This window comes from Camelus dromedarius, chromosome 13 (genome assembly GCF_036321535.1).
Source record: "Camelus dromedarius isolate mCamDro1 chromosome 13, mCamDro1.pat, whole genome shotgun sequence".
Classification (NCBI taxonomy): Eukaryota; Metazoa; Chordata; class Mammalia; order Artiodactyla; family Camelidae; genus Camelus; species Camelus dromedarius.
In genome coordinates, this window is record NC_087448.1 from 53,690,479 (window position 1) to 53,712,796 (window position 22,318).

A 22,318-nucleotide genomic window follows, 5' to 3' on the forward strand; every position below is an offset into this window, starting at 1 on the left:
CAATACTTAGACTTGTGAGTTATCTTGTTAGACCAGCCCGGTTTTTCCTTCACAGTATCTTATGTATATTTCCTGAGTTTTTCAGATGCTAAAAAACCCACCGCCAAAGGGAGGAAACTAACTACTTGATGATCGTGAGCACGGGGCCCCCAGACCTTCTGGCGCCTAGGGGTTGATAGTGTTGATCACCCTGTTACCTCAACATCAACCAATCAGGGAATTGTGCACATCTGATCATGTACCCTGTGACCCCACCCCCATTTACCTGGCCTTTAAATATGCTTTGCTGAGACCCTTTAGGGAAGTTCAGCGTTTTCTTGGATATGAACTACCCCGTCTTCCTTGCTCGGCCCTGCAGTAAACCTTTCTCTGCTCCAAACTCTGATGTTTCGGTTTGTTTGGCCTCACTGTGCATCCGGCACAAGAACTTGCGTTTGGTAACATTGTGAAGAGCCCCTTCTTGCTGCATCCTCACGCAGCAGAGAGAAAGCTGGCGCGGTCTCTGGCGTCTCCCTTATAAGGGCACCAGTCCCATTCACGAGGCTGCCACGATCATGACAGTCACCTCCTAAAGGCCCCACCTCCAAATACCATCACACTGGGGATTAGGTTTCAACAAAAAATGAGGGGAAGGTCGGGGGAGGTAACACAAACATTTAGTCTAGAGCATAGAGCATGTAGCTTTGGGTCAGGATTTTTTTTGCTCAGCATGTTTCAGTAATTCTTTCATGTTGTTGCATGTGCCAGCAATTCATTTGCTCTTTATTACTCAGTAATAGGACACTGTTTATCCATTCTCCTGGTAATGGCTATCCGGGATGTTTTCAGTTTGGGGCTGTTATGAATAGAGCTGCTATGAATATGCTTATGCAAGGCTTTTTTGATGGCTTATACATTTTAGTTTGTGTAAATATGTAGGAATGGAATTGCTAAGTCATGGAGATGTTTAGTTTTAGAGGCAACCGTTGTGCCTTTTTTCTTTTTTTTTTTCCCCCTAACAGGGGCACTGGAGATTGAACCCAGGACCACATGCACACCAAGCATGTGCTCTACCAATGAGCTATGCCCCCTGCCCCCAAATGAGTGGATGCTGTGCCTCTTTTCAAGGTGGCCACAGGACCGCATTTTACACTCCCACCAACATATATTAAGAGTTCTGGTTGGTCCACATCCTTGTTATTTGATGCAGTCTTTTTCATTTTAGCCATTCTAGTACATGTGTGGTGGTGTCTAATTTGGGCTTTGATTTAAGTTTTTAAGATGACTAATAAGTTGAGAAACTTTTCTATGCTTATTGGTTATAAATGTGTGTGTGTGTGTTTAAACTGTTTGCTGACTTTGAATCAGATGCTTTGTCTTATCACTGATCTATAGGAGGTATTTATATACTCTGGCCCCATGAAAGGCAAGATGACAGAGACAGGAAATAGGTTAGTTTTTGCCAGGGCTGGGGCTGAGGAGGAAGAGATTAACCTACAAAGAGGTACAGGAGAGTTTTTTGGAGTGGGGGAAATATTCTCTATTTTGATGGTGGTGGTAGTTACACAGTCGTGTACAGCCCAAATTCCTCAAATTTAACTCTTAGGAGTTGACTTTATTATATGAAGAAGGGTGGTGGAGGGAGAGAAAGGGAAGTGAAAAGAACACAAGAGTTTGATCAGATGCTCTCCACCCATAGCTCACAGGCAAATCTCTTAGCTTCTCGGAGGTGCCGTTTCCTCTTCAGGAAAATGAGGTTAATGATAACCCACCTCTGAGGGCTGTTTGGGGACCCAATGGGATAACATCTGCAAGTGACAGGCAGAACAGGTGCTCAGTATATCCCATTCATAAAAAGAAGACAAACTAGGAAGAGAGCTGCCAGGTGCTAACGTGTTCTCTGCTTAGAGCCTTTTCCAGGTCATGGTGACCTTGGGGACAGCTGTCCTCTCCTCTGCTGATCCCAGAGTTAGGTGGTGAGTCACTGCCCGGAAGGCAATCTAGTCCTGGGGGATCTATCTGGCTGACTCATGCTTCCTGGGGCCCAGCTAATTTGCCCATTTGTTCTCCAGTCAATTTGGAACATGAGGTGGCAAAAATCATATAGCAAGTGTTTTTATTCAAGAGCCGTAACCCTCTGCCTTTATTAAGATGGTGCCTAAGAAGGTAACCTGCCCTGTGAGGGGTGGCTGCTTTGCCTTCTTGATTGGAGTGGCCTGAGGATAAGGCAGCGTGTTAACTGTAATCTGGGCTGGCCCCGACTTGGGTGTGCAGCGCAGCTTACCGTTAGGTAAGCACAGAGAGAGTCAATTAATTTCATGGCATTTTAGTATGAGTTCAGGGGCAGCTCAATTTACAAGTTTTCCTTTCAAAATCATTCAGCCATTAAAGCTGCATGATCTTGGGAGGTTTAGAAGACACATCGTTGATAAATGTTTTCCTTTCCTCTACACATTCTCTCTCATGTTTATTCATGCAGAGCGAAGCAGTTTTATAATTTGCACAAAGGTTTGGCATGGCTGGCCCTCTGGGTTTCTGAGAGGGAGGAAAGATGATACCTCAGGAGCTGCTGCAGTGGGGGGTTTGAGGCTTGAAGGCAGAGGACTCCATCCTGGGTTCTGAGGCCCTCGCTTTGGCTAGAAACACTGAGCCTGAGCCTTGTGGCCCCAGGAGTGTTACTTGGCACCCAGAGAGGCAGATGCTTGTTGGCTGGATATGACAAAAGCAAGGTTTGTCCTTGGAACACTTCCACCCCTTCACTCTGCCTTTCTAAACTCCCTTCTATTGGTCTCTCTGCTTTTTAAGATGCTCCACCTGGGCTGGCCCTTTGAAGAGTACGCCAGGCTGTTGACTACTAGTTCCCAAACTTGACTGCCAATTAGAGTCATGTGGGCATCTTTTAAATGTCCAGCTGCCCTACCTGCACATCAGATCAATTATACCAGAACCTCGGAGGGAGGGGCACAGACATCAGCATCTTATAAAGCCCCTGAGGCGAGGCCATTGTGCAGCCAGGGCTGAGAATAGTTGATAAGGACAAGTGCTTCTCCAAGGGTGATCTGCGAATCCCAGAATCTCTGGGTGTATTTGTGGGAAAATGCGGACTCCTGGGCCCACCAGCCCTCTAAAGCACTGAATCTCAAGGTGGGATCTGGAAAATCTGTGTTCTAACAAGCTTCCCCGGGTGATTTTCAAGCACCCTCAAGTCTGAGAACCATCCCTAAACCTCTCACTACTCCATCTGTTTCTCTCCATGTTTCATCCTTTTTTCTGTGATCGGTGGCTGTTTTCACTTTCCTTCAGCCATGCTGACCTTTCAGTTCCTCAAGGACAACCAGCTTCTCCCATCCCCTGGACCTCTGCATGTGTGGTTGTTCATTTGGAAGGCACTTTCCTCTCTCTTTGCCATTAGGGACTCAGCGAAGATAACAATGATGAAGCTATACCCCTAGAAGGGCGTTGTAAAGTGCATGTTTTGGAGGAGAGAAGAGTAGGCACTGAAGGGCCATGATCTGCTCCCTCTGGGACAGCTTGGTTCCCTAAGTCACTTAGCTGTCACTGGAAGTCATAGAGAGATTGCTCTAGAGATGGTGGGAGAAAAGCCAGTAGGTTTGATGTAGGTAGTGAAGGAACAGGAGCAAAGATTTAAGTGATGTGGTACCAACTGGGTCAGATACATTAAAGCGGCAGCCCTGGGCAGCCAGGGAGAGAAGGCTGTGCCAAGAGGCACCTTAAGTGTAGCCAGCAGGACCAGGAAGATGCAACTTTCGGCACCTGTGTCTGGGAGTGGGCGCCACAGGGAGGAGAGGGTCCAAGGAGGAGAGGGACAGCAAAAGGCAAGGCTGGGTGACGAGGGAGACACCCAAATGGAGGGCAGAGTTCCCTGGCTTCCTCAAATGAACAATGATGATGGGAATAGGTTAGTGGAGGGTGATTTTAATCTCTCAAGTCTAGCGTAATTGAGAATGTGTCATTTAATTTAAAGCTGGTTAAAATTTAACTGCCTATCAACTGTAGACCTTTTAAGAAGAATGCTCTTCTTTTAGGACAATGTTTCTCAAACTTTAATGCACACACAAATTTTTAGTAGGTCTGGGGTGGGGTTGAGATTCTGCATTTCTAACCAGCTTCCAGGTGCCCCTGGCCTGAGTACTACGCTTAGAGCAAGGAGGTTTGAAAATTCAGACTCTTACCAGTGGGGCCACGGTATAGCCCAACCCCAAAATGCCTGCCAAATCATTAACTTTTATGTTGGATTGCCCAGGGCTTTAGAATCAAATATTTGCATGCATTCTAATCCTCTAAAAATTGCTATTCCAAAAATTAACATAGGGTAACTTTTTAGTAACCTAAATACTTGCTTAAATGGAACTCCCCAATTTTGACGTGCCAGGTAATACAAAAATCACTGCCATTTTGTGGCCCTGTTGAGCTGTTAAAGGTGCGACAGTGGATATTGACTAGGTTATCTGTACCTAGCATAAGATGGGTGACTAAGTCTACGCAGACTTCAGACGTGAAAAACATTTACACAATTTTCCCCCCCTTTTTTGGTCACCCATGCACAGCCTCAACTGGTAAACTCTGCCTTCCAAAAAATAGAGAGAGAGGACACTGAGTAAAGAGCAGTCCTTGGCAGCTGAGAGTTTGGTTACTGGAATTTTGTTAGGAAACTGTCTGAGTAACTAGATTTCACAAGAGGATCGGTCAGCACTGCTAACTCGTTCTGGGCGTCCATTCTGGCTACTGGATCATGATGCCAGCAGAGACGGGCAGTGGCAAGTTCACTGAGAGCACTGCCGGGATTTAATCCGAGTGCACACTGGGGTGGACAGAGAACAAAGGTCGATTTCTCAGCAGCTGCTGTATGACTACAGCACAGTAACTGCTCGGAAGGTGGGCCTCGAAGCCGCGCAGGGACACTGGGCGCACAGGGGAACGTCTCCCACGCGTTAAGCGTCAGTTTGAAATGGGCTAGTGGAAGGGGGGCTGAGTTTACCTACTTCTTACAATTGAGACTGTAATTGTGCTCCAAGGGACAGACTAGATTGTGTGTGCGTGTGTGTGCGCGTGTTTTTTTAAACATTTTTTTATTGAGTTATAGTCATTTTACAATGTTGTGTTGAATTCCAGTGTAGACCACAATTTTTCAGCCACACATGAACATACATATATTCCTTGCCACATTCCTTTCACTGTGAGCTACCACAAGATCCTGTATATATTTCCCTGTGCTATACAGTGTAATCTTGTTAATCTATTCTACATTTTGAAATCCCAGTCTGTCCCTTCCCACTCACCGCCCCCTTGGCAACCACAAGTTTGTATTCTATGTCTGTAAGTCTGTTTCTGTTCTGTATTTATGTTTTGTTTTGTTCTGTTCTGTTTTAGATTCCACTTATGACTGATCTTATATGGTATTTTTCTTTCTCTTTCTGGCTTACTTCACTTAGAATGACATTCTCCAGGAACATCCACATTGCTGCAAATGTGTTGTCAGTTTTTATGGCTGAATAGTATTCCATGGTATAAATATATCACAGCTTCTTTATCCAGTCATCTGTTGCTGGACATTTAGGCTGTTTCCATGTCTTGGCTATTGTAAATACTGCTGCTGTGAACACTGGGGTGCAGGTTGTGTGCATGTGTTTAGATGGATAAAATCACTAGGTTGGCTAAGACTTTTAAAAGCCTATCTAGTAAAATGCATTGCATCAGTCTGGCTCGAATGCCATAATTCCTAAACATACAGGAATCCTCCTTTTCTAAAAACTCTGCGGGTAGGTCTATTTCACAACTTTTCCCACAGTGACTTCTCTCTGTTTGGCATCTCCCTCAGTCAGGAAACATTTGTTTATGTCTAATACAAATCAATTTTTAAAAAGGTATCCAGTTCTTACTAAAAATCTAGAAAATGCTTGGCTCTGGAGGGACATCAACATGGTGAGGCGTGGTTCCTGATTACTTCTCATTAGTGGGAGGTCAGCTCTTCTGCAAAATTTTGCTAATCCTTCGTTCAGAGTTAATTTTTGCCCTGAGCTCCCATACTTTATTTACACACTTGTTATAGCATTTATCAGTCTGCTTTGTATTACAGTTTGAATGTACATATTATCTCCTTGCTGGATTAACATGCTTCTTCAGACCTGAAATGGAGAAGTTGGGATGAGCTCAGGGGTCCATCCCAGCTCAGGATTCTTTGCCAAATACTTTGAGGAAACCTCAGAGGAGGATTTAGGTGTTACTCTCCAGTGTTCGATGCCTTTGCTAGAGTACCTTTTATATTAAAATGACCATTCTGTGCAGAAGTGGATATAGTATTATTCACTGTGGCTTTATTTGCTGTAGCAAAGGATTGAAACAACCTAAATACCCATTTATAGGCCCCTGGTTAAATATAGGTCGGCACATCCATGCAACAGAATAAAATGCACCTGTTGAAGACTGAGGCAGGTCTATATTTGACAGTATGAACCAATCTCCAAGATAAGATGTGAAGAAAGTGAGATGCAGGGTGAATTGTATGAAGTGCTAATATTTGTAACAAAGGGTGTGTGTAACATGTGCATAGAATTTTTCTAAAAGGATACAAAAGGAATTTGTAACAGTGGTTGCCAACTGGGAGGGGAACTGAGGCATTGGGACAGTAGGGGTGGGTTGCTAAACCAGATCTCAGGGGATAAAAACCCCTATTTGTGGTGTATGAACATTTCTGTGGTGGAAACACGCCCATCATGGCCAATTTCAAGCTAACAGTGGTTTAACACTGGAGCCAATGGGAACCCATATGAGCGGACTCCAGAGCACACCACGAGACACGGGGGTGGGGAGGTGGCCTACCTTCCACTGGAGACCCTTGGGGACAATTTGACTTTCTGATGCCACACTTGGTTGACGAAAATGTAATCAAGACTTTTAAATTTAGAAAAATGATCATGCTTCCACTGCCGCATTCCTTTAGCCTCTCTTCCCCCAGAGTCTTGGTTTTCTTCCCTTGGTAGTGTTTCTTCTGTTTTCCTGTACCCGTTCAGCCTTTCTGTCCAGGAACCCATCAGTGCAGTCTACACACAAAGAACACCACTCACCATTGGCAGCCTCTTGATGTGAAGGGAAGACCGCTACCTCCTGAGTGTAGAAGCTGCAGGAATAGTCCAGCCAGGAAAGAGCCATCTCCCAAAAGCGGCCACTGGTGATGCAGGGGCACATACAAAAGCCCAGCCTCCTAGCAGCTGTGTAGGTGAGCGACACGTCTGCAGGTCAGGATGTGACCATGCCAAACAGAGGCTTTTCTGTCCCAGCAGCCCACCCCCTGGAGCCGGCTGCAGCAGAACCCCGCAGCCGACCCCTCCCTCCCCCACCAGCCCAAGCTAGAGAGGAGCCCCCAGGAGCTGCTGGCCTCAAAGGTTCCTCCTCAAATCACCCTAGAAGCCATTTCACACCAGTCCCCAGGTCTGGCTTTTGTTCATGACTGGGTTCAACGTGTTTCTGAGAATTTGTGTCTTACCTTTAGTTTTCTCCTCTTTTTGGTCTTCTTGGTCTAACTTCAGTTTTCAGCTAAAATACATCTCCTTAGACGGTTTCCTCTCTGCTAAGCCTGTCACGCCCAGCCCTCATTAATCACTCGTTACACCTGTCAGTTAATTGTTTAACAGCTTTCTTTCCTGATCAGCTGAGCGCAATGCCGGCCTCATTTACAGGCATGTTCCCCAAACCCTGCGCAGTGCACAGCACACATCAGGCCCTTGGTGCATGTTGGTTGAATGAATGAACGAGTGAGTTATTGTACACTCTTATGAAACCTTCAGAAGACGTCCAACAGAGGGAGGATTTTATTTGGAGAGGTCTTGAACATTAATTCACCTTCATTTACCCTTAAGGCAGTAACATTCTTCCTGGAGGCAGATGGGGGAGGATCATCGGAGGCTACATTAAATGCAGATTAAGACAAAGCCAACCACTTTGCATTCAGATGCAGCAGAGACACAGGGGATGGGCCCAAAGAAACCACGCACTGGCTTCCTGAGCCCACTACCAGGGAATAGATCCAGCGTGAGGCATTTCAATTGCTTTGGAAAATGGCCAAGTTCCATTACATAGCACCCCTAAAGAGGATACCTCAGTGATGAGCCCTTTCACCACGAGAGAGGGGGGTCGAGTTGTGGGTGCCCAATGCTCTGCTGCAATTTAGCCTTTGGTAGGTTTTCAAGGAAATTGTTTAATCTCTCAGAAGTGCTCAAATTCACACTGTTCCTTTGCTTTTGTTTTGGAATTCTTTAAACATCCAGTAAATTAGCTCTTTGTTAAGCAACTCAGCCAGCTAAGTCTGTGTGTATATAAGTGTGTGTTGGAGGGAGGGGAGTGGGGGCACCGTTTGTTGGCACGTATTGCCCCTGGGAGCTTGGGGGTATCAAAAAAGTAAACACTGATACTATGTCCTGGAAGCAATCAGATACAGGAGGATTTAAATGCAAATGAAGTCAGAGCAGGATGGTTCCCAGGCACCAGAGATTTAGCCATCCCACCATAACTAGACGTAATAGCAGGGCTAAATATCTGGAGAGGCAGCACCAAAGGGCAGATGCTCTATTATGGCTCTACACTGCCCCCCAGTGGCTTTCTGCTCAATGACACCCTCCTTGGATCTAACTTTCCGCGGAGAGAGTTAAGAATCTATCTGAAGGCACAGTATGCAGGATGTTAGATCTAGTCTGAGCCCAGATCCTAGGGCTAAAAACAGAGGGCTTCCTATTGGCTGAACAAACAAAATCTGATGACATTTGGGACCCTCGTCCTGAGAAAAGGCTCTGATGACGAGTCTTCTGCAGGTTACCAGAGACTCTTGGGACCCCAACAGCCCGACTGATTTGTCAGATGAGCCAAGTGGCCCAGGAAGGAGGCTGGTCAGCAGAGCGGGGCCGTGAAGAAGGCATAGCTCTGAGAGGGCGGAGAGCCAAGCCACAGGCAGATAGAGTGTAGGGGAAGGGCGACGCGAAGGAGGCTGCAACAGATCAAACGCTGGCCTCCAGAAGCCGGTTTTAGGACTGGTTTGACGATTCTCCCCTCCTGGTTCTCACCTTGAACAAGAAGGCAGCCACATTAAGCTGGCTGGAAAGATTATGTTAAAATTAACAACACTGCGGCTTCTCTACTTGACTCCAATGGCAAAAGCGGGAAGGGTGCCTCGATAATAAGTTCTTTTTTTCCTCTAGATATTCAAAGAAGCAATCAATTCAATGATTAGAAAAAATTTGTAAGAGACTGGATCTTTTGCAAAGAATAAAGCATTTTCTGTTAAATACACGAAGGCTACTTGGCTGCACAGATATACCCCTTTTGGAATCTCGTATCATGTCACCAACTTGAAATCTTTGGAAATGCTTGACGGGTCCCTGCGTTTCCGGGGAGCACCCAGGGCTGAGCAGTCAAAAACGCGCATGCGCCTCCAGCCCCGCCCGCTGGGTCTTACACCCTCTTCATTCCTCTCCCCATGAGGCAAGCAAACACTGTCATGACCATCTTGGGGTTCACTTCAACCAGATCTTCTGGAAGGGCATACACTCTTGCTCCAATTTTTCGGGCCATGGAGATGGCATACCTAAAAGAGAAACGAGGAAGAATGAGGGGACCCCTCAGGATCAGTTACAGTCGTTCTATATACGCCATCTCTGTGCTATACACTCCAAACCATAGACTACACATAGAGCTCACTCCTCGCGTGGCGGGAGCAGATCACAGGCTCCCTCCCACGTGTGTGGGCCGATCTGGGTTCGACAAAGCTCCTGACTCCATCAGACCTGCGGTCCGGCCTCCTGCTAATTACCAAATTTATTATTTGTCCTCAGAGAGTTTCCTAACTCCCTCCCCTTTTGATGCCGACACCATGCTTATTCTCTTGGGCTGTCCAGTGGCAGAAAAAGTCATAGAACTGAACAAGAACGTGTGCGAGGGAAAGTCTGCAGACTATGTTTCAACTGTAAGAACATTTGTACAAGGAAGAGGAAAGGGGACGTCTGTCTGTAATACCTCAACCTTATACATCAATTCTTTCACTCCTTGTTCCTTTCTAATCCTCGCCTACATGTATGTGTATTTATTTATGTTACTGTAACAGTAGAATAACCGAGTTTTACATGACACATTTTTCACATAAGATTATCATAGCTGCATCGGAATATTTTTGCTCTGTTTATGGTTAGATGAAGATAATTTTTATTAGTTGTAATCTATTTTCAAATGAGCCCCCGCTGTTACCTGGCAGTTCTTTTACTCGCTTCATTTATTATCTGGTAATGGTTACTACAGAGCTTCTCCAATCCACCCGAGTCCCACCCCTCCCTCTGCTCTCCTAAAATACCTTTACTCTTACTCTGGCCATCAATTAAATTAAGAGCATCAGGCAGGAGTAGTTCCCCATTCTTTCTCCTTGTCCATCTCTCAATCACTTCTTCTATATTAATTATTAATAAAATAAAATTTATTTTCCATTAAAAATATAGAGGAAAAATTGTTCAAAAGTTAGAAACTAGAGCTTAAAAAACAAAAACCAACCATGCTTAATCTTGCCACCACAGCCACTTTTTAGCGTTTTATATAATTCCTTGTACTCATTTTTCTAAATAATTTTGTATCTTTTGCCCTTTCAAGCTAGTGCTTAGCAACCTGGGCTCTGGAGTCAGACTTTGAATCTCAGCTGAACAACTTAAGATTTGTTAATCCTCAAGCAAGTTCCTTAAACCTATCACATCCCCCTTGAACATTTAGGCTCAAGGTCTTTTTGTTCTGTTGTTTTTTAAAAAAATGTCTGGGTCTTCATCTATGTCCTTCCTTCCGCTGCAATATTCGTCCTACCTCTCTCACCTGTTGGGCTCCTCCTTACTGGTCCTTTCGATCCACGCCAGCTTAGATGCTACATAGCAGGGCTTCAGTTCCCTTTCCATCCCCTCCGGAGCACCCGGAATCCTCCTTCCACACTATCCATCACACTCTTCTGTAACTGCTGTCTAATTACTTATCTTCTCTCCACTAGATTGTGCATCCGCATACCAGGAACCCACATCCCCCACTGTTCCAAACTGGGAACAGAGAGAAGGGCGCTGCTGGGGTTACGTGCAAATGGCAGCTGCTCTCAAGCTGGTGAAGACTCTGGTCTTGGGCCCCACCTCTGCCCACGCACATCCACGGATACTCACAAACAGGGGGGTTTATATTTGTGGCCACTGTGGACTTTATTTAGGAAGTCTCCCAAAGGTTATGATTAGGAAATTGGTTTTCTGAAACTAGAGAATTGCCTATCAATCGAAAGAGTCAATTGTTTTCCATTTCAATTGTTTTTACTTGTTTTTTGTCTTGTGCCTGTGAACACTTGGGGCCTTAACCTGCTATTGCATGGTATGGAAAATAATGATGGTGGGAACGCATAAGTCATGAGAAGAAAAAGCATCAACAGTGAAACTAAAATGTCTGCACAAAGGCGCAGGCACTAGACCTCACAGCTGCCCAGCGGCCAGTTGGTTCTCCCCCCCGGACCTCAGGTTTAGTTACATACTTTGCATTGTTGAGTTTCTCTTCATCGTTCAGGTTTTCTGTCTTCAGAAGGTCATAGTTAATGGAACCTGGCTGGATGGCGTCGATGAGATCCAGAACAGGCAGACTTGTGCTAATCTTTGGATCCTGCACAGAGAGAAAGCATGGGTTTCATCAATATGCCTCCGAGTTACTTCTATTTGGCTCAAGGGTCATGGGTGGTTCTTTCCTCTTAAAGATGAAACATATACATCCTGTCTGGGAAATGCCACATGTGTGTGGCACATGGTGGTTCCAACCCACTGTCGTTTCTGTAGGGACATCCGTAGCCTCCCGGTGGCTCACTAAGCAGAGGAAACCCATTGTCTGCCAACAGACAGAGGGCCATTCTCAAATAGTGAATGGAAGTTTGCACAACTAGAGGAAAACAGAGGGGCTAAAGTATGTTTTATTTAACTACTGGTTATTGGTAGAGGAAGGGATGATTTGAAAAAAAAAAATCAGAAAGGAAAGACTAAAGATATTAAGAGGAATCTTGCTTCATTTGAGAGAGGAACATCCCAGGGGTAACGGGCAGGGACAGTGACGAGGTCTCAGTTGGACAGGAGATTTCAGTAAATGGTCCTCTCCTAGGGACCTCAGGGAAAGAAAAGAGTCTGGGAGACAGTGACAGCAATTATATTAGATGCAACGACAGTAACTAATATTTGTTTGTATCTCACGGTGTGCTCAGCACTTTCTATAGATTATCTCACTTCTTGCCATAGCCTTGGATGGAGGCAGCTAATCTTAATTTACAGCGAACAAAGGGAGCTTCTGAGGTCAAATGACTTGCTGATAAGTGGTGGGGCTGGGATTTGAACCAGCTATTCTGACTTAAAATCCTGGGCTCTTTCTTTGGCACTTTGTAAGCGGTTTGATGGGCACACCCAGAGCTGTGAATGCTTCTAAGGTGAGAACGCACAAAACTCTGCACCATCTTTTCTCTCTCCCCAGGGACCTGTGAGTACAGACATGGAGAGGCAACTGCGTGTCACCGTCTGAGCAGTCAGGTCCAAACACCTCACACCTTGAGGGTCCATATCAGAACCAATTCTAAGCAAGAAGCAAGACATAGGACCCCTGCTAGAGGCAAGGTCTTTGCACTGGTCCTCTGTAGACACAGAATAACATACTTCTAAAAAGTTTGTTTATGTATTTATTTATGTATGTATGTATTTATTTATTTATAATGGAGGTCCTGGGGATGGAACCTGAGCTTCTATCTCCACAGAATTTTTTGGTGAAGAAGCACAGGGGAAGCCACACGGAAAGACACGAGTTTTGCCTTCATTCTTACTTTCTTCCCGCAGTCTCGGTGGGCTGACAGGCAGAGAAACGGCCAGCAGCTGGCCACGTTCATAGGTGAGGAGGGACAAGGGCTGTTTCCACTGTGGTTGATCAGGAGTGGGCTGTGTTTATTTTTTAAGGGTTTCACTGAAAAGCAGTGTGGGGCTAATTTGACATTTTCCTTTTGTGGTCCTTTTTACCTGATCAGTTCTGTAATGACTCAGTGAGAAGACAGAAGAAAATAAGCCCAGAGCATCACAAGGAACAATAAAACCTGTCAAACATTTCCATGAGTCCTTACAGGACCATCCCAGAAGCTTCAGGGTAACGCAGTGGGCAGCATCACTGCCAAGGGACAGCTGTTTCACAGAGAGATGCACCCGTGGGGCTGTTTAACCGGTCACTGCGTGGCCATGGTCACGTGACCCATCGATACATTCTGCTCTATAGCCTCACCTCGCAGCTAAAAGGTGTTTTCCCCTCTCAGATGGGTCACCACCTGCAGTTACCCGCTGTAACCTCAGGAGTCACCTGAGCTCCAGTTCCCTGACTGTAAAAATGGGGAAGTGGTGAAGCTGTCTTCACTGCATCTGTGACGATGAAATGAGGAGCCCCCGGGACAAACAAGGGGCCCCTGGTACCCAGAGCGCGATCCAGCCTGAGTGCCTTTCCCCACCGCCTTTCCAAATCCCGCTCTCTTTATGGAAGAACTTGCTCACATCTGTCCCGGCCTCCACTCCCACCTCTCCTCAGCTCCCCAGATGCAAGGGATGCTAAGTGGAGGGGGTACCGAGCTGGCTGTTTCGTGTGCTGAGCTCACCAGCCTAGAGACAGCCCTTCTGCCCTTTCTGGGAGGGGAGAGATTTCCACTTTTTTCTTGATTTTGAAGCAGAGGACTGATATCATGATGAACTGCCTCATCGACCCTGTTAACATAACGGAAGGGGCCCCTCCCCCGAGTCTTGACCTTTAAACCAGAAAAATGTAGTTGAGATGCAACACAGACATTCTAATATGGACCAAGGGTGCAGGGCCCTTGAGGAAGGATCCAGCTAATGTATAAAACATGAGCTGAGAAATGTAATAAAATATAATGCTGTGATTAATAAAAAGGGGATTTGGATACAAGTAAACAACTGCTTTTTCTCAAAAAAAACACCGCATGGGAGCTCTTTAAGCATTTTACATTTCACCTTCATTATGTTAATAATCTGAATCATGGAGCTGTACACATTTAAAAAATATTATGTTTCTTACTCCTTCGGAAGAACGATGCCTAAAATCACATATAAAATGGGTTTTTTAAATTGGTTATTATGGGAGAAAATGACAAGAAATTCATCAACGAACTGACCTAGGAACATCAAAACAATGCTTGGGTCATTCAAGCAAAATCAAAATGGGAGGGGAGCCTCAGAGACCTCTCCCTGGAGGTCGCCCTTGAAACCAGAGTGAACACAGTGAAGATGAGCACGAAGCTCTGGTGGCCGTGAGCAGCAGACAGAGCATGTTACCTTGAAACTAGAGATGGATGAACTTTTCTCCGCTTCCTTCAGTGTCTCATTCACCCAGTTGACAATAATGTCATCGTTGACCTTCTGCCCGCCTCCAATGTCTTCAAGAATATTCAGTGTGTACCTGAGCGAAATCAGGAATGATTTCTCTTTTGTAAGTAAGTTCATTTGTGTCTTTTTCTTTTTTTAATACAAAACAGAAACAAACAGACATAGAAAACAAGCTTATGGTTACCAGGGGAAAAAGGAGGTGGGGAGGGATAAACTGGGAGTTCCGGATTTGCAGATACTAATTACTATACACAAAATAGGTAAGTAACAAGTTTCTACTGTGTAGCACAGGGAACTGTATTCAATATCTTGCAGTAATCTATAATGAAAAAGAATATGAAAAGGAATATATGTATGTATATGTATGACTGAAACATTATGCTGTGAACCAGAAATTGACACAACACTGTAAGCTGACTGTACTTCAATAAAAATAAAAAGAATGATTTCTGGAGAAGAGTTGCTAAATAATTCTTTATCACAGAGAGTTGCCAGCATAGAAAAGTTCTTTTTTTCCCCTGGGTCTGTCACAGAAGATGGCCTGGACAACATTACATTTGAGGATAAAAAGAATATATAACAATATTAGTTCCTTTTAGAATAACAAAATGTAAATTTATGGTGAGAGAGAGATGCAGAGGGAATAGCACTGTCATTGTCAGATGAGAAAGCAGAAGACAAGAGAAGGAAAGAGAACGGAGCCAAGGATTTGAAGCAGTGATGCTTTTCTTAAAGGAACCATTACCATCAAGGCACAATTCAATGTTAGAAAAGCCCAAAGGGGTCCTTCTGCCACCTTAAGGGAGATGCGGGGGGGGGGGGTGGTTTAAATGGAATCAGACGCCTGCTTGTGAGGACATCAGAACAACAAAGGGAGGAAGGGTTAGTATCAGGTTGGAGACTTCATTCTAGACAGTCCACTGGGCACCAAGTGCAAATTTGAAATTTAAAAGATCAATTTGGCTTGTGTCTACCTAGGATTTTCCTTGTGAGATAATCACTCCCTATCATCAAACACGTTTGGGGGGAACTGTGCTATTAAACGGAATCTTCCAGGTAAGATCTGGATGTTGCTGGTGTTTGCGCACCCCGCTGGGCTGAAAGGCCCTCTGTCAAAACACAACGGCCCCTGCAGCCAGGGCCTCACCCAGCAGTGGAGGACGGGTCGGATGTGCGGCTGGAGGGGCCGTGATTACAACTTACATGCCTTCCTGGCATCGGACAGTTGTTTTATTCATTTAACATGTGACTCAGAGGGACAAGCCTCGTTCTGTTTTTCCAGGACCTGTCCCAACTTTACTGCCCACAGCCCGCTTGATTTGGGGAGCAGCCTCTCTTTTGCCTGCCTCTGACTCTTGGTTCATTCTTGGTAACATATCACTGCCAGCAGCCTTCTTGCCTCAGGCTTTTGTCTACAAATTTACACACGCAACGTGCCAGCTTTCCATTCTGAGAACGATTTCCAGGCTACTGAAGGGGAGAGGGAGGTTTCAGCTTCCATTTGTACTTAGGGGGAAACAATGACGTGCCATTTATTGTCCAGATAAATGACCAAATTAGCACATCTGTGCAATCTAATGAAATAAATTCCAGCTAGAACTGGCTCTAAATTGATTAGATCTGTTACTGTGTGGCACAGAGAGAAAAAAAATTCCTTTCTGGTGGTATTTACATAATTATCAGTCATTTCATTGCCATCAATAGTAACGTATTTCTCCGTCCATTTTCTCATAAGCACAGTTCTTGTAAACACTCACGAGCAATATGACTTATTAACCAGCTGGAGACACAGCAACAAACTGGACTTTATCATATACATACCAGCCTTAAACAATGACATTGGGTTGCATTTTTAGAAAACTTCCAAAACAAAAATCATATTACAAGGTGATTTTCAGATATTATGAAATGTGAAATAGAATAGAGTTGTCCTGAGTTATTTTTTAATCACAAAAATAGAAAATATCAAAGATTATTTCAACTCCAAACCCATGATTGATTTATCTGCTGCAACTAAAGACTTTTGCTTTTTTTTTTTTTTAAAGCAATCAGTACCCAAAGTCAATCTGTTAAGAATTAAAAGCATGTGTGAAAGAAAATAGAGACTAGCTCAGAAATCATTTCCGAAAATATACTGGTGAGAATGTCCATTAGGAACTTTCAGTGATGTTCTAGATACATGCAATAAATAGAAGCTAGAGGTAAAGTTTCTTTAGCGCTAGAGTTTTCTGTGCCAGAGAAGCCTTATGACGTCTGCCTTCAGTCATTACAGAGATCCCAGTTTAGAAAGGGGGAGTGGAGCACCATACTTGATAAAGCAAATGTAAATCAGGTAGTTAAGTTGGTTATGATCACTTCTGATTATCCTTCCTTACCTGGAGACACTAACGTAATTACTCCAAGGACCATTATAAATATTAGGATCTGCAGACAGTGGCTTGGGAATAAAGCTCAAGTGCTTAGGGACAAGACAAATCCTGTCTCTGCTATTACCTTGTTAGACATAATGTAATGTGACATATGGTTTCCAGGGCTTCCTTCCAGGTAGGAAAATGAATGCAGTCACACTAACATGGGTTCTAATTAAGGAATGGAGGACTTCTGCCTGCCTCATGCTTTCGTACGCAACATGGCTTATTTTTCTCACCATTTATTTTCTATCTGTATACTTTGTTATATTCTACCGTTGTTTAAATAATACAGCCACATAGCTCTCATGTTAATCAAATTTTTATTTGGCTCTAAAAGATATCTAAAGTTCTCTGTTAAAGAACTAGCAGGAAATTCTGCTACTTGTCATGATGCAGTAACAGAGACCAGATTACTCATTGCCTTAAACACGTAAAACACAATGAAAAAATATGAAACAATGCTGTTCAGCCACTGGACAACAGGAAGTGTAAAACAGTGGTCCCCAAGAGAAGGAAAACAATTGTGGTGAGCCCTGACTGTCCCAGCATGTTGCATGGAGAGGGTCCAGGCTGCAGTGGAGGGAGAGGGTCCAGGCTGCAGTGGAGGGAGAGAGAACTCAGACAGAGCATGGCCATCCTCCTGAGTGGAGGAGACAGGGCTGAGAACTAAAGGAAGCCAGGGCACCAAGAATTTGAGTGGCAGAACAGCAGGGAGAAGACTGCTGCCTGGAGAGGACCAGTCACCTAGAAAGAAAGCTCTAGAGATCTTCAGAGGGTTGGCGGCAAGTCTTTAGCTGAGTACTACTCAGTGCACGCATGTGCGGGAACTACTGGAGGCTGGGAAAAGAACTTTCAGAATGAATGGACAGGATAATTCTTGGAGCTCACACAGGCTGGAATAAATTGGGTTCCCACCAGTCAGAATGGAAAAATCTCATGAGACATGGAACATCCAGTAAAATACTCAGAAGAGCGGATCTCAGTATTGAGAGATAAAATTAGCTCAAGACTAATTAAGCTTTTAAGCAAGCCTCGAAAGGATCAAACCGTCTGCATCCCAAGACAAAATTCAGGAACGTTTAAAGGGTTACAGAAATATCCAGCACGCTGTAAGATAAAACTCACAATGCCTCACATACAATGAAAAATTAGTAGACATGCAAAGAAGCAGGAGAATGTGACCCATAATGAGGGGAAAAATCAGTTAACAGAAACAGACCTAGAACTAACAGTTATTGTAATTGTATTGTATATATTCAAAAAGGTTAACGAGATATGGGAGATGTCAGACCTAAATCAAATTTCTATACATGAAAACTATAATGTCTGAGATAAAAAAACATATACACTGAATGGGGTTAACAGTAGACGTTGCAGAAGAAGAGAGTGGTGAATTTAAGACAGGGCAATAGCAATCTCAAATGAAACAGAAAGAGGGAAACGCAAAGGAAAAAGATGATTTGAGCATCAGTGAACTCTGGGCTAACTTCAATGACCAAATATATGTGTACCTGGAGTTCCCAAATAACTAGGGTGGGTGGGTACAGGAGTCATATTGGAAGAAATAAAAGCCCCAAATTTCCCAAATTTGATGAAAACTATAAACCCACAGATTCAAGAAGCTCAACAAACCTCAAGCTCAAGAAAAACCAAAGTATATCATAATCAAATTGCTTAAAATCAGTGATTAAGAGAAAATCTTAAAAGATGCCAGAGGAAAAAAGATGTATTATATACGGAAGGACAAAGATAAGAATGACAACAGAGCAACTAAACTTCAATTTAAAAAAAAAAAGGAATGACAACAGATTTCTCATTGGAAACAATGGAAGCCAGAAGTCAATGAACACGATCTTCAAAATACTGATAGAAAAAACTATCAGCGTAGAATTCTACACTCAGAGAAAATATCTTGCAAACGTGAAAACGAAATAAAGACATTTTCAGACACGAAGGTGAAATAATTCCTCACCCATGATCTGCACTATTAGAAATACTTCTAGTAGAAGGCAAATCATATTAGGTGGAAATCTGTATCTACACTATACAAAGAAGGACACCTGAAATGACAAATATGTAGGCAAATAGGGCATATTTCTCTCCTTAGTTTGAAAGTCCTGTTGAAAGATAAGTGACTATATTTACACAAATCAGTTAAAAGGATGGAAAAAAGATATGTCATGCTAAACTAATCAATAAGCTGGAGTGGCTTTATTAATACCAGGAAAGGGAGGTTTCAGAGAAAATGGTATTACCAGGCATAAAGAGGGTCACTCTGCATTGAAAAAGGGTGTTTCATTGAGAGGACATACTCTAAAACACTGATGACCCTAATAACAGACTTTCAAAGCACCTGAAACAAAACTGATTGAACTGAAAGGAGAAAGAAAAACAAAAAAGCAAAACAGGACACCCCCACAACAGTCCTTTGGTTTTAAGTTTAGCTTAAAATATAGTTTTATTGGATTAAATCACATCCCTGAAATTTGCTAGTATTTTATTTTGCTAGATAATATAACCCATTCAATAAAATACCATTGCCCTGAGTTGCATTACCTTCTCATCAACTGCCAAATCAGGGCCAGCGTTAGGGTGCGGTTTCCTTCATTGAGATCTTGCCCACCGATGCCAACCAGGGAAAACTTAGCTTGATTCTTCCCCAGTTCCACAGCATAGTTACAGTTCTCAAGCTGTTAATGAGCAGGGAGGAAAACAATGAATGTCATCATCTCTATGATGAGAAATACCAGAGAAAGTAAGATAATAAAATAAAGCCACAAAAGGAAATAACTTAAGGGCAGATCGAATGATCTCTCAAGTCTCTCCTGGGTCTGCAATTCTGGATTCTAAACTAGTCAAATAATTTTCCGCCTTTTCTTCAATAGAACCCCTCACTTCCACTAACAAAAATATTCATAGTGTACTTCAAGTGCAGAACCCAAATGAATGACTGTTATAAACATTTTCATGGCTATATCACACTATGTAACTGGAGGGCTATAGTTGGTAACCTGTCTATAATATTCCTAAAATGGTTAAATTCAAAGAGATTGAAATGGCAAATCTGGATTCTTCATCCTGTACGCACACAGTAGACTGAGATGTGGGACAGGTATTCCCGTGGCTACTATGCCTAGATCACTAGGTCACAGAGACAAGAAATGCAGGGGAAGGTTTGCCTCAACCCCGTGACTGCTTTTACAAAACAACATGTCCTCATTGCGTTGAGAGTAGACATACGATTTGTACAAGTCAAACTGTTAGTACGCGGCTTCAATTCTTTAGAAAATTAGAATGAGGATCTTGCTGAGAGAAAAGCAACCCTGTAGCTCTGCTTGCTCTAATTACCTTAATTAGAATTTTTACATCATAACATTTAAAGACATCCAACATGGAATTATAAATAAGTAATCAACTGAAATAATGAACCCACTTTAATCAAACCATTCAGATTCCTGATTGCTGTACTATAATTGAATCCCTGGATAAACATTTCTTATCTAAGTTTGGCCTCCTGATAAAGTATTCACAAGGTGCTCTTGCAGGCTCGAGGCTTCACCTGCCTACTAGAAGGTCAGAAGAGTCGTTGTTTACCTTCTTCATATTACCCCCCAGTTTGGGGTATGGCGGTTTGTTTACTCTGTTCCAATCAACAGGGACTTTAATCTTTTCATAGAGCTGGAAGATGACCAGGGCATCTGACAAGTCACTGAACAAAAACAAACACAAGAGAATTCTCAGATCCCCAGCATTTATGAAGGGCCTGCAGTGGGCTGGGCACTTCCTTACACCTTAGCTCAAGGCACATTCACGGGAACTTGGTGACATCAGTAGCTCTATCTTCAGAGGTGAAGAAACTCTGATTCAGTTTCAGAGAAGGGGAGGAAACTTACTGGAGGTCTCCCCCGTGTGAGGGTGGGGGTGGGGTGCCTATGTCCCTTCAACAGAAACATGCTGCCTCCGGGAAAAGAAATGTGATCTAACAAATGGCACAGGAGACACAACCGTGAACTTAACATTGACTGTCTGGCCTGCATGTGAGCAGATCCTGGGTTTACAACGTGTATCAATTAGTCCTTTTGCTGCTGGGGTATGATTTTGTACTAAGCACACAGCAAAGCTGACGGATGGAAGTGAGTTCCTCAGATGAAGATTCAACATCAGTCGCTCAGCTTGGCATTTCCCCCTGCTTATCCAGGTGCACACATTTTGTGAAGAGCATTGCACAGGGGGTGGTATTTGAAATCTTGGGGATCTTTCCACATCATGGTATCTCACATTAAGGAAGAGTCACCCAATATTCTTACCTGTACAAATGATTGACTCGAGGGTTAACACCCAAGGAATTCATCCAGTTCCTAAATGTCCGCTCTTCTCTTGTCTCACCTAAATGAATGAAGACCGGTTATCTTCCAGGCACCTAGAAACACTCCTTTTTTTCATGATCAAAATTTAATGAAAGAGGCTGTAATAAACACTGAAAATAGAATGAAAAAATATATAAACTCTAATTGATTTGGATGAGGGTTTCTATTCTCTTTGTTTTTTGGGGGGGTAATTAGGTTTATTTATTAAATTTTTAATGGAGGTACTGGGGATTGAACCCAGGACCTATGCATGCTAAGCACGCTCTCTACCACTGACCTATACCCTCCCCCTCACCCAAGAGTTGCTACTCTGTGTTAATTTTTTTCCATTTCAATTCAACAAGTGTTTCTATGACATCTGTTAGTAGCATGCAAGAGCCCGTGTGGGGAAACTGTTCCGAGTTGGCCCTTAAAGGCTTACATTCCTTCTGGAAAAAACAAGACTTTCAGGCATCAAAGAGGGATCATGCAAGCTAGAGGACTAGCATACGAGGTAGATATATTTGCTACTTGAGTTGAAATGAAGGAGAGACTTGTAGGGGCTAAATTCAGAGGGAGTGGAATTTGAGCTTTATCTTGTAGGGCTAGTAAAATCTGGAGAGGAGAGAGGAGAGGATCTGGGCGGATAAACAGGAAATGGCAGTAGGAGACAGTGTAAATGTGAACACAAAGGGAGCGACAGGCAAGGTCTGTATTAAAACCATTAGGGACTGATTTTTCAGGGGTCTGTGTTGTACAGTTCACAGAGATAAGGCTGTCTAGTGGCTGGAACCATAATCAGGGATCTCTGAATGCCAGGTAGCAGATTTTTGGTTGATATATTAGACAATGACAGTCATTATGGGTTCTTTATTTATTACTATAATAAATTCTTGAGCAAGGCAGAGAGATATAATGAAAGCAGTACTGTGATGTGCCTGGCAGCAGTGTGCAGAGTTACTGACAGGCAATATGCATTTAAATTAAACACACCGAGGGGACAGCGTTTGACACTGGCACATGGGCACATTCAAGTGCTTGATGGATGGAGGACCAGGCCCCTCAGACCTATTGAAATGGTTGGTGTATGATTTAATAAGAGTCCAGAAGAGCAGAAAGGAAAAAATAACAATCTCAAAGTCATTCTGTAGGAAGAATTATTAGT

General features: G+C 43.6%; 1 protein-coding gene and 1 non-coding gene across 2 annotated transcripts in view; both read right to left on the reverse strand.

Moving 5' to 3' along the window:
- Window positions 1-998: 998 nt before the first annotated feature.
- TRNAT-GGU (transfer RNA threonine (anticodon GGU)) lies at window positions 999-1,070 on the reverse strand. The gene has a single exon. It is a non-coding gene; the product is annotated as a tRNA-Thr (tRNA).
- Window positions 1,071-7,790: 6,720 nt separating this feature from the next.
- The window catches only part of LCP1 (lymphocyte cytosolic protein 1), a 49,436-nt gene continuing 34,908 nt past the window's right edge, over window positions 7,791-22,318 (reverse strand). The window contains exons 11-16 of the mRNA XM_010980843.3: window positions 21,115-21,193; window positions 20,402-20,516; window positions 19,364-19,497; window positions 14,346-14,469; window positions 11,525-11,649; window positions 7,791-9,574 (exon numbers count right to left, since the gene is read on the reverse strand). Coding sequence (XP_010979145.1) covers window positions 9,442-9,574; window positions 11,525-11,649; window positions 14,346-14,469; window positions 19,364-19,497; window positions 20,402-20,516; window positions 21,115-21,193 — 710 coding nt within the window. The 3' untranslated portion in view covers window positions 7,791-9,441. The remainder of the gene's footprint in view (window positions 9,575-11,524; window positions 11,650-14,345; window positions 14,470-19,363; window positions 19,498-20,401; window positions 20,517-21,114; window positions 21,194-22,318) is intronic.